The sequence below is a fragment of the Lytechinus pictus genome, chromosome 4 (assembly GCF_037042905.1).
Source record: "Lytechinus pictus isolate F3 Inbred chromosome 4, Lp3.0, whole genome shotgun sequence".
In the NCBI taxonomy this organism is placed as follows: Eukaryota; Metazoa; Echinodermata; class Echinoidea; order Temnopleuroida; family Toxopneustidae; genus Lytechinus; species Lytechinus pictus.
This window is the reverse complement of record NC_087248.1, coordinates 5,850,210-5,866,667: the sequence shown is the minus strand read 5'-3', so window position 1 is coordinate 5,866,667 and position 16,458 is coordinate 5,850,210. Positions and strand designations below refer to the sequence as shown.

At 39.8% G+C, this 16,458-nt stretch overlaps 2 protein-coding genes across 2 annotated transcripts; both read right to left on the bottom strand.

The window, feature by feature from the left end:
- Positions 1-477: 477 nt before the first annotated feature.
- On the bottom strand, positions 478-7,791 carry LOC129259644 (uncharacterized). The gene is made up of 4 exons (XM_064098884.1): positions 4,045-7,791; positions 3,218-3,285; positions 2,750-2,855; positions 478-2,298 (listed from the first exon to the last, which is right to left on the bottom strand). The coding sequence occupies exons 1-4, from the start codon at positions 7,726-7,728 to the stop codon at positions 1,333-1,335; spliced, it is 4,824 nt and encodes a 1,607-aa protein (XP_063954954.1). The 5' UTR covers positions 7,729-7,791; the 3' UTR covers positions 478-1,332.
- A 76-nt stretch (positions 7,792-7,867) lies between these two features.
- On the bottom strand, positions 7,868-16,209 carry LOC135153957 (uncharacterized). Its single transcript, XM_064098922.1, has 2 exons — positions 8,165-16,209; positions 7,868-7,889 (listed from the first exon to the last, which is right to left on the bottom strand). Exons 1-2 carry the CDS (start codon positions 16,207-16,209, stop codon positions 7,868-7,870), a joined length of 8,067 nt encoding a protein of 2,688 aa, XP_063954992.1.
- Positions 16,210-16,458: the final 249 nt, after the last annotated feature.

Genomic DNA, 16,458 nt, shown 5'->3' with positions numbered 1-16,458 from the left:
CACAGACTCATTTTAAAGGATAATAAGGTGAATATTGGGGGCAAATTCGGTTTCAAATGTTGTTTTTATCATCCATCATTTCTATCACCACACACTTACCGAACTTAACATTTTCATGGTTGAGCGAGCACATTCGAAAACTAAGGAATGAATACTCTTTATACTGCATAAATGTATTATTTTCCTAACAATTTCTCATGATCAGTTTAATTTATGGACAAATCAGTGGTGGATCCAGAGTTTCCAAATGGGGGAGGGGCCTACATGTATAATCAGGGGAGCCACCAACATTTTAAAATTTTAATATGACCTAACAAGTTGCAGAGTATAATACCAAAGAAAACCTATGATAATGCGTCACAATACAGGGGCCGCGGAACGGTTTTCAAAGTGTGGGGAAGGGGCTGAGTCAAAAGTGGGGGGGGGGGGGGCTGGCCATGCAAAAAATCACAATCGTATAGACATTTTTACATTTTTGTACATGATTTTGGAAAAAAGTTTTGGAATAAAGATATGAGTTGTAGGAGACTGAGGTTCACACATGTAGCAAATAATAACCAAACTGTTGGCGTTGTGTCAAAGAATAAAAAAATGAAGACAAAATCTAGACATTATGGAATTTGGAATAAGTGATTTGGAAAAAAAGGAAGATAGATACTGCAATATCTATATCTGAGAATTAAGTAAGTAAATGTAGTGAAAAAGTTGCAGGGTATGGACTTTATAAGGCTTTTTTGCTGCTGTTGTAAAACCAATTGATATAATAACCGGAGGAATTGGATCAAATGATATTGCAGTAATTGATATGCTAAAAAATAAAGCCTAGCCAAATTGCGGATGTTTTAATATAAATTATGGTACCCACACCTTTAGATTGCCAACGACCATGACGACTCCAATCTGTTCATGCCACGAAATTTTATCATCAATATAATACTCCTAAATATTTTTTTTCATGATCACATGGAATATTCGAATAGTTGATTCTGAGTTCCACTCTTTTTATTTTTTTGTAATAATCATTTTTGTCTTTTGTATGTCCAAAACCTATCGATTGATGAAGACCAAGGCGATCACCAAAACATTCATATCACTGGTATGGTATTACTTGTTTAATTCTAAATATCGAGAATGCAATCTCCTTCAATATGTTTCAGCTAATATCCATCTATAATGTATTTCGAAGTTTTAATTGGCAGTATAATCATGAGGAAGAAATTTATTTCTGCAACAAAGATACAATTCAAGAACAATTAAAAAAAATACATTTTTTTTCATTGTCTAGCCTTTACATTATCATATGTTTCCTCTAAATTAAAGAAGATTCTTACTTTATTTTACAAAATTTAGGACACCTATAAACAGGCATGGCATATACCACAGAAAAATGTGAATGAATTTTCTACCAGCTCCAGAATCTGCGCAATATTTAATATGGGTCGTGGGGTTGGTTGAAATACTAACAGGCATGTCGCTTGTGCTGTTTACAGAGTTAGGTGCAATGCTGGTAATACCCGTTGTACTGTCTGCCCTAGGCTTGCGAGGTGGCCACTCAAAGTCATTGCATGTTGCAGCACTAATAAATGACGTAACTTCATGTGAACAGCAAGCGAAGCGATTATTAAATGGAATGAAAAATATTCCTCTGGTAACTTGACCATCATCCTCAATACCGTTCCCGGAGTGCAACTTCTGACCATTGTGGTAACATGCTATTGTCGTCGCCGTACTACCAGAAGAAGCCCGACAGTGCACTTCATATGTGAATTCATGATTTTCACTTGTAGTGATGAAGCATTTTGCAGGCCCATGTGGTATTTGAACAAAACAATTCTTCTTCACAGTTTCATACTGTACGTATTCTTGACTATGATGGAGGATTGTCGTGAATAGGTAGCTATCCTGATCGATTGTCTCAACGTTATCTATAATAAGGTTGACGGAGGGAGATGTGTCTAAATCTGTTATTTTGGTTTTGAATCTTTGTGATTGGGTCGGGCTTTTAAAGCCCCCTATATCAATTTTCCCATTAACGCAGAATGGCCGAAGCTGTGATTCAAACTGAAGTAGGTAATATGGAAGACCCGAAAAAGTATCATTACCGGACATCGGGAAATAGAATGGGACAACACCACGACTACCTGCAAGCAGGGTTACCTCTTCGGTTATACCATCCGCTCCTACGTGAACTGGACATCCTGCAAGAAGGATGGCTAAAGCTAAAATCATCTGCAGGAAGGTTTGTAAGAATAACAGAATTGTAGGGGGCCGATCTGTCGATGCCTTTTGGTGTTCAGACTGAAGAAAAAGAAGGTAATGAAATAGAAATAGTATGTTTATTTATTTTCGCTGTTAGAAAAGAAATTATTGCACATGGACATTAGAGGTGATTGAACGGCGGATTAAAATAAGATATGTAGATCGACAACCTGAAATTATCAATAATTGTGTGACTGATTGAAATAAAAAAAATCTCAACCAATGTCATAGAGAGAAAAAAAGAAATATTCATATCAAAGTGCTAGAGAATCATGAATATTGATTTCCACTGTACCAGTTAATAGCAAACAATATTCATAGTAAAATATTTTCACTTTTTCATCAATTTCACGTTTCAGGATTTTTGTTCTTATCCATTCACTTGTTCTGATGAGAAGGACATTGATGACTGTAACATCACCACAGTATCGTTTTATATAAAGACATACATATTTTATCAAATCGTCCCAGTAAGAAGTTGATATCTTACCAAGGTTTTCCATCCAGTGTTGCCAGAAGTTGCACCTATGTGGGAGAGGTGTTGTTTGTCGTAGATGACTTGATGACCAATTTGAAAAGGTTCTGATCTTAGGGTTCTGGGTTAGAAATATATAAGTACGAGAAAATATTTCAGTTAGTAAAAAGTCCAAAAACAAGTTAATTAGCAGAAGTATAAAACGAATAGAAGTTTGGATAATTAAATGTACGTTTGAGGGTTTTGAGCAAAGTTTTTTATATGCAATAAAATATTACGTCGTAGTAAAACCCTGGCAAAATATGTATAAAAAACTTACTTAAAAATAATATTCCATAAATATATGGGAGCCAGTTCTGATCGGAACAGTTTACATTTCCAATGCTTAGTTAGAGGTTATAAAAGTTTAAACAGCTCACATAATTTTGGTCGATTTTATTATAAATGCATTTACTACCAAAAAAGAAACAAAAAACATATTACCTGTTTAACTCCGACGAAGCTCCGTGACTGACACAATCATTTCTTTTATTGATGAGATTCGGAGGTTTCTGAGAAACAAAAGTAAATGATACAGGATGATCATGAAGAAGAGATGTTTAAACCATTCCACCTGGACGACGGAACTTGGGATACATATCCAATACAAAGATTTTATTACTTTTAAAATATTATTTTTCATTATTGATTCACTTATTTCCAACACTACTTAACGATAGTTTCTGGTTAATAGAAATGTTATTGTATTATTCTTTCTTTACAGAGTTACGTTTTAAATATAAATTCATGTGTACTACTAGGCTATGATTTGATAACAGAGATAAATCGTGATTACAAGTTTCAAGATGATGACCAAGCGTACATGAATACTCTCAACGAATATGACCTGCCACCCCAAACCAACATTGAGGCACCTCGGAAGGTTCCCTGTAAATTAACAAAATTTAAATTGATCTTCGAAGAGTAAAAATGTGAAAAACAACTTATCTGAAGAATATTAATGTTCGTCAACATACTGTCAAAATTGTCTGGAAGGTTCACCAATATTGCACACTGTGCGCCTCAAACGTTTGAACCTTGTTTTCTCCTTAGTTTTAAAGCTCTAACTGAATGAATTATACATCCTATCAAGTACTCGTAGTTGTGTGTTGGTTAATTTCGAGAAGTTAAATGACCATTTAATGCTACAGATGGGCCTTTTCAAGCTCAATAACAACTTCAAACTCAATTTGGGCGGCTCATTGTTGGTTTTGTGGTTACTACTTACATACAGATTCTAAATGAGAATAACGATTACGATAACAACTCACTCTGGTTTGTCCGATCTCTTTAGCTAAGAGATGCAATCTCGACTCTGTGTCTTCTGAAACCTGACTACTGGTCATAGAATTGCTCTGAGTGCGTTGGGTTTGTAGGAATGGTGTACGAAAGCCGTTGTATTGCCATTTATGAGGTCCAAAGAAGACGAGACGGCTTGTATCATCGGTTTGGTTATATTTTGTCTTTGTCATGCAGTTCTGTACTTTGACAATGTCATCCTGGGATGAACCATGTTCAGATTTGTCAGGAGATTTCGACTGGGCACCAGAGAAAGGATTAGGCTTCTGATTGGCGTCAACCTTAGCTTCATGAGCCCCAGTGGAGAGAGCCCTCACATGGAGTTCATCATATCTTTCCTCCTCTATGCCAGCATTGCCATCATTCATATTGTGCACGTGTAGCTTGGATTGTTCTGTATGTGTTGAACCTGAATGAGTTTCGGGGTCCGTCACAGTTGCCGTCACGATTTCTAATGTGATTGCAGTTTGATGGTCTTTATGTTGTGGATCTCCTGTCGCAATTTGAGTACAGACAAAATCAGTACTCGATATTCCTTCTATTCGAGAAGAACGATTCATGTTTGGCGACGCCTGTGTCGAAGTTATACCACCCTTATCTTTCCCGTGTGCATCACACACTGAAGGATACTCAATTACTTTTAGGTGGCCTTCTTGTCTAACTGCTTGAATTGATGCCCATTCATCTAGATAATGCGAGTCAGGATGGCTTGTATCATTGACTCGGTTGTATTGTTTCCTAGCCCTGAAGTGTTGCACTGTATCAATGCCATCCTGGGATAAACCATGTTCATATTCGTCAGGAGATTTCGACTTGGCACCTGAGAAGAGATTATCCTTCTCACTGGCACCATCCTCAACTGTATGAGCCCCAGCGGAGGGAGCCCTCACAGGGAGTTCAGCACATCTTTCCTCTTCTATGCCAGCGTGGATGAATGCATTGCCATCATACATATTGTGCACGTGTAGTTTGGATTGTTCTGTATGTGTTGCACATGAATGAGTCTCGGGGTCCGTCACAGATGCCGTCACGAATTCTAATGTCATTGCAGTTTGATGGTCTTTATGTTGTGGATCTCCTGTCGCAATCTCAGCACAGACATCATCAGTACTCGAAATTCCTTTTATTCGGGTAGAATGATCTATGTTTGGTGACGCCTGTATCGAGGTTATACCATCAATATCCTTCATGTTTGCACCACGCACTGAAAGAAACTTGATTATTTGTAGGTGGCCTTCTTGTTGAGCGGCTTGAAGTGGCGTCCATCCATCTTGATCTTGATGATTGACATCAGCATTGTTGAAAAGTAAGTATTCTACCACATCGATGTTGCCATTGTAACATGCTGCATGAAGCGGAGATTTCTTACTCTCAGTCCCTTCGTTCACATTAGATCCTTTGGATACGAGGAATTTCACTACGTCAATATGGCCGTATTGAGTAGCGATGTAAAGTGGGGTCATTCCTTTGTAACTTAAGCAATGGGCTCTTTTTGCCATGAGAAATTTGACAACTTCCAAATGGCCTTCAATGATCGCTGCATTCAGTGGTGTCAACCCATTGTTGCCTGCCTTGTTTACATCAGAGCCGCGCTGAATGAGGTACTCAGCGATTTCAATGTTACCCTTACGGACAGCAGCGTGTATAGCAATCGTCCCTTCGTCATCTACCCCATTGACGTCAGAACCGTTGGATATCAAGTATTGGACTATATCTAAATGACCGGCTTGTGTCGCAATATAGAGTGGGGTCATTCCATCATATCCGTTCTGCTTGGCTCCTTTATCTAAGAGATATTTGACAGCTTCTAGATGACCGTACTGAATAGCAGCATTGAATGCTGTCCAACCCTTTGTATCACCTTTGTTAATGTCTGATCCTTGTTGAATGAGATATTTCATGATCTTCATATTACCACTTACAGCAGCTCCATGAAGAGGAATGATTCCATTATCGTTTACTTCATTTACATCAGCGCCATTAGAAATGAAGAATTTCACGATATCTGAATGACTGAATTGAGCTGCAGCATAGAGAGGGGTCATTCCTTCATATCTGTTCTGCTTGGCTCCTATTTCTATGAGATATTTGACAGCTTCTAGATGACCTCCTTGAAGAGCAGCATTGAATGATGTCCAGCCTTTCAGATTAGACTTGATAACATCTGAGCCTTGTTGAATGAGATATTTCATGATATCCATGTTACCGTTGATAGCTGCTGAATGTAATGGAATCTTCCCATTATCATTTTCTTCATTCACATCAGCTCCATTAGAAATGAAGAATTTCACGATATCTAAATGACCGAATTGAGCTGCAGCATAGAGTGGAGTCATTCCACCACACCTGTTCTGCTTGGCTCCTTTATCTATGAGATATTTGACAGCTTCTGGATGACCGTATTGAATGGCAGCATTGAATGCTGTCCAACCCTTTGGATCACCTTTGTTCACTTCAGACCCTTCTTCAGTGAGATATTCCATGATCTTCATATTACCGCTAACAGCAGCTCCATGAAGAGGAATAATCCCATTATCATTTTCTTCATTCACATCAGCGCCATTGGAAATGAAGAATTTCACGATGTCCAAGTGACCAAATTGAGCTGCAGCGTGGAGAGGGGTTTTTCCTCGAAACCTGTTCTGGTCGGCTCCTTTATCTAGGAGATATTTAACAGCTTCTAGATGGCCTCTTTGATTTGCAGCATTGAACGGTTTTCCCCCTTTCGAGTCGGCCTTGTTCACTTCAGACCCTCTTTTGACGAGGTATCTCATGATATTGATGTTACCTTTAAAAGTTGCTCCATGAAGAGGAATCCTCCCATCATCATTTTCTTCGTTCACATCAACGCCATTGGAAACAAAGTAATCTACGATATCTAAATGACCGACTTGTGCTGCAATGTAGAGTGGAGTCATTCCCTCATATCTGTTCTGCTTGGCTCCTTTATCTATGAGATATTTGATAACTTCTAGATGACCAAATTGAATAGCAACATTGAATGGTGTCCAACCCTTTTGATCAGCCTTGTCCACATCAGAGCCTTGTTCAATGAGATATTCCATGATCTTCATGTTACCGTTGAAAGCAGCTCCATGTAATGAGACCTTCCCATTATAATTTTCATTATTCACATCAGCTCCATTTGAAATGAAGTATTCCACGATATCGAAATGACCGAATCGAGCTGCAGCATAGAGAGGGGTCCTTCCCTCATATCTGTTCTGCTTGGCTCCTTTATCTATGAGATATTTGATAACTTCTAGATGACCAAATTGAATAGCAGCATTGAATGGGGTCCAACCCTTTTGATCAGCCTTGTCCACATCAGAGCCTTGTTCAATGAGATATTCCATGATCTTCATATTACCGTTGAAAGCAGCTCCATGTAATGAGACCTTCCCATTATCATTTTCATTATTCACATCAGCTCCATTTGAAATGAAGTATTTTACGATATCGAAATGACCGAATCGAGCTGCAGCATAGAGAGGGGTCCTTCCATCATCTCTGTTCTGCTTTGCTCCTATTTCTATGAGATATTTGACAGCTTCTAGATGACCGTATTGAATAGCAGTATTGAATGGTGTCCAACCCTCTAGATCAGCCATGTTCACATCAGACCCTTGTTGAATGAGATATTCCATAATCTTCATATTACCGTTAATAGCAGTCCCGTGTAGGGGAATTCTCCCATTATCATTTTCTTCATTCACATCAGCTCCATTAGAAATGAAGTATTTCACGATATCTAAACGACCAAATCGTGCTGCAGCATATAGTGGGGTCATTCCATCAACTCTGTTCTGCTTGGCTCCTTTATCGATGAGATATTTAACAGATTCTAGATGGCCATATTGAATGGCAGCATTGATTGGTGTCCAACCCTTACAGCAAGCCTTGTTCACATCTGAACCTTGTTGGATGAGATATTTCATGATATCCATGTTACCGTTGATAGCAGCTGCATGTAATAGGATCGTCCCATTATCATTTTCTTCATTCACATCAGCGCCATTAGAAATGAAGAAATTCACGATATCTGAATGACCGCATTGAGCTGCAATGTAGAGAGGGGTCGCTCCATCATACCTGTTCTGCTTGGCTCCTTTATCTATGAGATATTTGACAGCATCTAGATGACCGCATTGGATAGCAGCATTGAAAGGTGTCCAACCCTTTGGATTAGCTTTGTTCACATCTGACCCTAACTCAGTGATATACTCTATGATATCTAGATGGCCTCCACTAGCAGCACCATGAAGAGGAATCTTCCCATTATCATTTTCTTCATTCACATCAGCACCATTGAAAATGAAGAAATTCACGATATCTAAATGACCGAATTGAGCTGCAGTATAGAGTGGTGTCATTCCATCATACCTGTTCTGCTTGGCACCTCCATCTGTGAGATATTTGACAGCTTCTAGATGACCGTATTGGATAGCAGCATTGAATGGTGTCCAACCCTTTGGATTAGCTTTGTTCACATCTGACCCTAACTTAGTGAGATACTCCATGGTATCTAGATGGCCTCCACTAGCAGCACCATGAAGAGGAATCATCCCCTTTTCATGTTCTTCATTTACATCAGCGTCGTTGGAAATGAAGAATTTCACGATATCTAAATGACCAAATTCAGCAGCAGCATAGAGTGGGGTCATTCCATCATATCTGTTTTGCTTGGCTCCATTATCCATGAGATATTTGACAGCTTCTAGATGACCATATTGAATGGCAGCATTGATTGGTGTCCAACCCTTACAGCAAGCCTTGTTCACATCTGAACCTTGTTGGATGAGATATTTCATGATATCCATGTTACCGTTGATAGCAGCTGAATGTAATGGAATCTTCCCATTATCATTTTCTTCATTCACATCAGCACCATTAGAAATGAAGAATTTCACGATATCTAAATGACTGAATTGAGCGGCAATGTAGAGAGGGGTCGCTCCATCATACCTGTTCTGCTTGGCTCCTTTATCTATGAGATAATTGACAGCATCTAGATGACCGTATTGGATAGCAGTATTGAATGGTGTCCAACCCTCTAGATCAGCCTTGTTCACATCAGACCCTTGTTGAATGAGATATTCCATGATCTTCATATTACCGTTAATAGCAGTCCCGTGTAGGGGAATACTCCCATTATCATGTTCTTCATTCACATCAGCACCATTAGAAATCAAGAATTCCACGATATCTAAATGACCGAATTGAGCTGCAGTATAGAGTGGTGTCATTCCATCATACCTGTTCTGCTTGGCACCTTTATCTATGAGGTATTTGACAGCTTCTAGATGACCGTATTGGATAGCAGCATTGAATGGTGTCCAACCCTTTGGATTAGCTTTGTTCACATCTGACCCTAACTCAGTGATATACTCTATGATATGTAGATGGCCTCCGCTAGTAGCACCATGAAGAGGAATCATTCCCTTTTCATGTTCTTCATTCACATCAGCGCCATTGGAAATGAAGAAATTCACGATATCTGAATGACCGCATTGAGCTGCAATGTAGAGAGGGGTCGCTCCATCATACCTGTTCTCCTTGGCTCCTTTATCTATGAGATAATTGACAGCATCTAGATGACCGCATTGGATAGCAGCATTGAAAGGTGTCCAACCCTCTAGATCAGCCTTGTTCACATCAGACCCTTGTTGAATGAGATATTCCATGATCTTCATATTACCGTTAATAGCAGTCCCGTGTAGGGGAATACTCCCATTATCATGTTCTTCATTCACATCAGCTCCATTAGAAATGAAGAATTTCACGATATCGAAATGACCGAATTGAGCTGCAGCATAGAGTGGAGTCATTCCACTACACCTGTTCTGCTTGGCTCCTTTATCGATGAGATATTTAACAGCTTCTAGATGACCATATTGAATGGCAGCATTGATTGGTGTCCAACCCTTACAGCAAGCCTTGTCCACATCTGAACCTTGTTGGATGAGATATTTCATGATATCCATGTTACGGTTGATAGCAGCTGCATGTAATGGGATCGTCCCATTATCATTTTCTTCATTCACATCAGCACCATTAGAAATGAAGAATTTCATGATATCTAAATGACCAAATTCAGCAGCAGCATAGAGTGGGGTCATTCCATAATACCTGTTTTGCTTGGTTCCTTTATCCATGAGATATTTTACAGCTACTAGATGACCGTATTGAATAGCAGTATTGATTGGTGTCCAACCCTCTAGATCAGCCTTGTTCACATCAGACCCTTGTTGAATGAGATATTCCATGATCTTCATATTACCGTTAATAGCAGTCCCGTGTAGGGGAATTCTCCCATTATCATGTACTTCATTCACATCAGCGCCATTGGAAATAAAGAATTTAACGATATCTAATTGACCAAATGTAGCTGCAGCATAGAGTGGGGTCATTCCATCATATCTGTTCTGCTTGGCTCCTTTATCGATGAGATATTTGGCAGCTTCTAGGTGGCCGTATTGAATAGCAGCATTGAATGCTGTCCAACCCTTTTGATCAGCCTTGTCCACATCAGAGCCTTGTTCAATGAGATATTCCATGATCTTCATGTTACCGTTGAAAGCAGCTCCATGTAATGAGACCTTCCCATTATAATTTTCATTATTCACATCAGCTCCATTTGAAATGAAGTATTCCACGATATCGAAATGACCGAATCGAGCTGCAGCATAGAGAGGGGTCCTTCCCTCATATCTGTTCTGCTTGGCTCCTTTATCTATGAGATATTTGATAACTTCTAGATGACCAAATTGAATAGCAGCATTGAATGGGGTCCAACCCTTTTGATCAGCCTTGTCCACATCAGAGCCTTGTTCAATGAGATATTCCATGATCTTCATATTACCGTTGAAAGCAGCTCCATGTAATGAGACCTTCCCATTATCATTTTCATTATTCACATCAGCTCCATTTGAAATGAAGTATTTTACGATATCGAAATGACCGAATCGAGCTGCAGCATAGAGAGGGGTCCTTCCATCATCTCTGTTCTGCTTTGCTCCTATTTCTATGAAATATTTGACAGCTTCTAGATGACCGTATTGAATAGCAGTATTGAATGGTGTCCAACCCTCTAGATCAGCCATGTTCACATCAGACCCTTGTTGAATGAGATATTCCATAATCTTCATATTACCGTTAATAGCAGTCCCGTGTAGGGGAATTCTCCCATTATCATTTTCTTCATTCACATCAGCTCCATTAGAAATGAAGTATTTCACGATATCTAAACGACCAAATCGTGCTGCAGCATATAGTGGGGTCATTCCATCAACTCTGTTCTGCTTGGCTCCTTTATCGATGAGATATTTAACAGATTCTAGATGGCCATATTGAATGGCAGCATTGATTGGTGTCCAACCCTTACAGCAAGCCTTGTTCACATCTGAACCTTGTTGGATGAGATATTTCATGATATCCATGTTACCGTTGATAGCAGCTGCATGTAATAGGATCGTCCCATTATCATTTTCTTCATTCACATCAGCGTCATTAGAAATGAAGAAATTCACGATATCTGAATGACCGCATTGAGCTGCAATGTAGAGAGGGGTCGCTCCATCATACCTGTTCTGCTTGGCTCCTTTATCTATGAGATATTTGACAGCATCTAGATGACCGCATTGGATAGCAGCATTGAAAGGTGTCCAACCCTTTGGATTAGCTTTGTTCACATCTGACCCTAACTCAGTGATATACTCTATGATATCTAGATGGCCTCCACTAGCAGCACCATGAAGAGGAATCTTCCCATTATCATTTTCTTCATTCACATCAGCACCATTGAAAATGAAGAAATTCACGATATCTAAATGACCGAATTGAGCTGCAGTATAGAGTGGTGTCATTCCATCATACCTGTTCTGCTTGGCACCTCCATCTGTGAGATATTTGACAGCTTCTAGATGACCGTATTGGATAGCAGCATTGAATGGTGTCCAACCCTTTGGATTAGCTTTGTTCACATCTGACCCTAACTTAGTGAGATACTCCATGGTATCTAGATGGCCTCCACTAGCAGCACCATGAAGAGGAATCATCCCCTTTTCATGTTCTTCATTTACATCAGCGTCGTTGGAAATGAAGAATTTCACGATATCTAAATGACCAAATTCAGCAGCAGCATAGAGTGGGGTCATTCCATCATACCTGTTTTGCTTGGCTCCATTATCCATGAGATATTTGACAGCTTCTAGATGGCCATATTGAATGGCAGCATTGATTGGTGTCCAACCCTTACAGCAAGCCTTGTTCACATCTGAACCTTGTTGGATGAGATATTTCATGATATCCATGTTACCGTTGATAGCAGCTGAATGTAATGGAATCTTCCCATTATCATTTTCTTCATTCACATCAGCACCATTAGAAATGAAGAATTTCACGATATCTAAATGACTGAATTGAGCGGCAATGTAGAGAGGGGTCGCTCCATCATACCTGTTCTGCTTGGCTCCTTTATCTATGAGATAATTGACAGCATCTAGATGACCGTATTGGATAGCAGTATTGAATGGTGTCCAACCCTCTAGATCAGCCTTGTTCACATCAGACCCTTGTTGAATGAGATATTCCATGATCTTCATATTACCGTTAATAGCAGTCCCGTGTAGGGGAATACTCCCATTATCATGTTCTTCATTCACATCAGCACCATTAGAAATCAAGAATTCCACGATATCTAAATGACCGAATTGAGCTGCAGTATAGAGTGGTGTCATTCCATCATACCTGTTCTGCTTGGCACCTTTATCTATGAGGTATTTGACAGCTTCTAGATGACCGTATTGGATAGCAGCATTGAATGGTGTCCAACCCTTTGGATTAGCTTTGTTCACATCTGACCCTAACTCAGTGATATACTCTATGATATGTAGATGGCCTCCGCTAGTAGCACCATGAAGAGGAATCATTCCCTTTTCATGTTCTTCATTCACATCAGCGCCATTGGAAATGAAGAAATTCACGATATCTGAATGACCGCATTGAGCTGCAATGTAGAGAGGGGTCGCTCCATCATACCTGTTCTCCTTGGCTCCTTTATCTATGAGATAATTGACAGCATCTAGATGACCGCATTGGATAGCAGCATTGAAAGGTGTCCAACCCTCTAGATCAGCCTTGTTCACATCAGACCCTTGTTGAATGAGATATTCCATGATCTTCATATTACCGTTAATAGCAGTCCCGTGTAGGGGAATACTCCCATTATCATGTTCTTCATTCACATCAGCTCCATTAGAAATGAAGAATTTCACGATATCGAAATGACCGAATTGAGCTGCAGCATAGAGTGGAGTCATTCCACTACACCTGTTCTGCTTGGCTCCTTTATCGATGAGATATTTAACAGCTTCTAGATGACCATATTGAATGGCAGCATTGATTGGTGTCCAACCCTTACAGCAAGCCTTGTCCACATCTGAACCTTGTTGGATGAGATATTTCATGATATCCATGTTACCGTTGATAGCAGCTGCATGTAATGGGATCGTCCCATTATCATTTTCTTCATTCACATCAGCACCATTAGAAATGAAGAATTTCATGATATCTAAATGACCAAATTCAGCAGCAGCATAGAGTGGGGTCATTCCATAATACCTGTTTTGCTTGGTTCCTTTATCCAAGAGATATTTTACAGCTACTAGATGACCGTATTGAATAGCAGTATTGATTGGTGTCCAACCCTCTAGATCAGCCTTGTTCACATCAGACCCTTGTTGAATGAGATATTCCATGATCTTCATATTACCGTTAATAGCAGTCCCGTGTAGGGGAATTCTCCCATTATCATGTACTTCATTCACATCAGCGCCATTGGAAATAAAGAATTTAACGATATCTAATTGACCAAATGTAGCTGCAGCATAGAGTGGGGTCATTCCATCATATCTGTTCTGCTTGGCTCCTTTATCGATGAGATATTTGACAGCTTCTAGGTGGCCGTATTGAATAGCAGCATTGAATGCTGTCCAACCCTTTTGATCAGCCTTGTCCACATCAGAGCCTTGTTCAATGAGATATTCCATGATCTTCATGTCACCGTTGAAAGCAGCTCCATGTAATGAGACCTTCCCATTATCATTTTCATTATTCACATCAGCGCCATTATAAATGAAGTATTCCACGATATCCAAATGACTGCATTGAGCTGCAAAATAGAGAGGGGTCGTTCCACCATACCTGTTCTGCTTGGCTCCTTTTTCTATGAGATATTTGACAGCTTTTAGATGGCCGTATTGAATGGCAGCATTGAATGGTGTCCAACCCTTTGGATCAGCTTTGTTCACATCTGACCCTAACTCAGTGAGATACTCCATGATATCTAGATGGCCTCCACTAGCAGCACCATGAAGAGGAATCATCCCATTATCGTCAGCTTCGTTCAGATCAGCGCCTTTAGAAATGAAGAATTTCACAGTATCTAAATGACCAAATTGAGCTGCAGCATAAAGTGGGGTCATTCCACCATACCTGTTCTGATTGGCTCTGTTATTTATGAGATATTTGACATCTTCTAGTTTACCGTATTGAATAGCAGCATTGAATGGTGTCCAACCCTTTGGATCACCCTTGTTTACATCTGCTCCTTCTTGAATGAGATACTCCATGATTTTCATGTTACCACTGATAGCAGCACCGTGAAGAGGAATCCTCCCATTATCATTGTCATCATTCACATCAGCGCCTTTAGAAATGAAGTATTCCACAATATCTAGACGACCGAATTCAGCTGCAGCATAGAGTGAAGTCATCTCATCATACCTGTTCTGCTTGGTTCCCTTTTCTATGAGATATTTTACAGCTTCTAGATGACCGTATTGAATAGCAGCATTGAATGGTGTCCATCCCTTTGGATCGGCTTTGTTCACATCTGACCCTTCTTGAATGAAATACTTCATGATCTTCATATTACCACTGATAGCAGCACCGTGAAGAGGAATCCTCCCACTTTCATTTTCTTCATTCACATCAGCTCCATATGAAATGAAGTATTCGACGATATCGAAATTGCCGTATTGAGCTGCAAAATAGAGTGGGGTCATTCCATCATATCTGTTCTGCTTGCCTCCTTTATCCGTGAGATATTTGACAGCTTCTAAATGACCTCCTTGAATAGCAGCATTGAATGGTGTCCAACCCTTTGGATTAGCTTTGTTCACATCTGACCCTAACTTAGTGAGATACTCCATGATATCTAGATGGCCTCCACTAGCAGCACCATGAAGAGGAATCACCCCATTATCGTCAACTTCATTCACATCAGCGCCATGAGAAATGAAGAATTTTACAATATCTAGGTGACCGAATTGAGCTGCAGCATAGAGTGGGGTCATTCCATCATACATGTCATATCTGTTCTGCTTGGCTCCTTTCTCTAAGAGATATTTGACAGCTTCTAGATGACCGTATTGGATAGCAGCATCGAATGGTGTCCAACCCTTTGTATCAACTTTGTTAACATCCGACCCTTCTGCGATAAGTCTTTCTATGATGCAGGTGTGCCCATTTACTGCTGCGGTATGAAGAGGTGTTTGACCCATTTCACATTCGACACTAGGATCCAATCCGTGCAGGATGAGGCAATCCACAATATCTGCATGCCCTTCTCTAGCTGCTACATGAAGAGGCTGAAGTCCACCCTCGCTGGGTGACTCTAGGTTTGATCCTTGTGACATCAGATCCTCAACCTCATTGAGTTTACCCTCTAAAGCTGCCTTGTACAGTGGTGTGTATCCTTCATCATCCACCTTGTCTATGTCAGGATTGAGTGGGAGTTCGTGTGTAAGCCCATTAGCATCACTTGACGATGTTTCACCGAAGAGTGTTTGGTATACTGTATCCCAATTTTTCGAAGCTTCATTTATATCGGTTTCTAAGATCTTAGTGATATCTAATTTTTGCAACCTGCTTTCCTTTAGTTGGGTACACATATCGTCTGATACAGCAGAGTAGGTTGTGAAAGATGCGGATGTGTTGTTTAACATCTCTTTCTGTCTTTCTGACTGGTTTGTATTATCTTCTTGTGTCGTTTGTTCAGTAATGGAAACCACAGAGGTATTTGACGATGACGTGTGCTGTTGTGGTGTGATCAACGAAGTGTCCGTTGTGCCCATCCTGTAAGAAACATATATTATTCTCGGTCTAGTTCAAGTGAGGTGAAAATGTAGACTCCTTATACAGTATAAATGAACGCATTATTTTTCAATATGCACCATATGTTACTTTGAAAATGAAAAGATTTTAGTGACTGATAAGGAAATAAGCTAGTCACTTGACTAATGTCGTTTGTAATACAATAGAAGTGGTAATAAAATGTAATTGTGACATGTTCATGGTATAACAATCACAATAGTAGGAAGTGC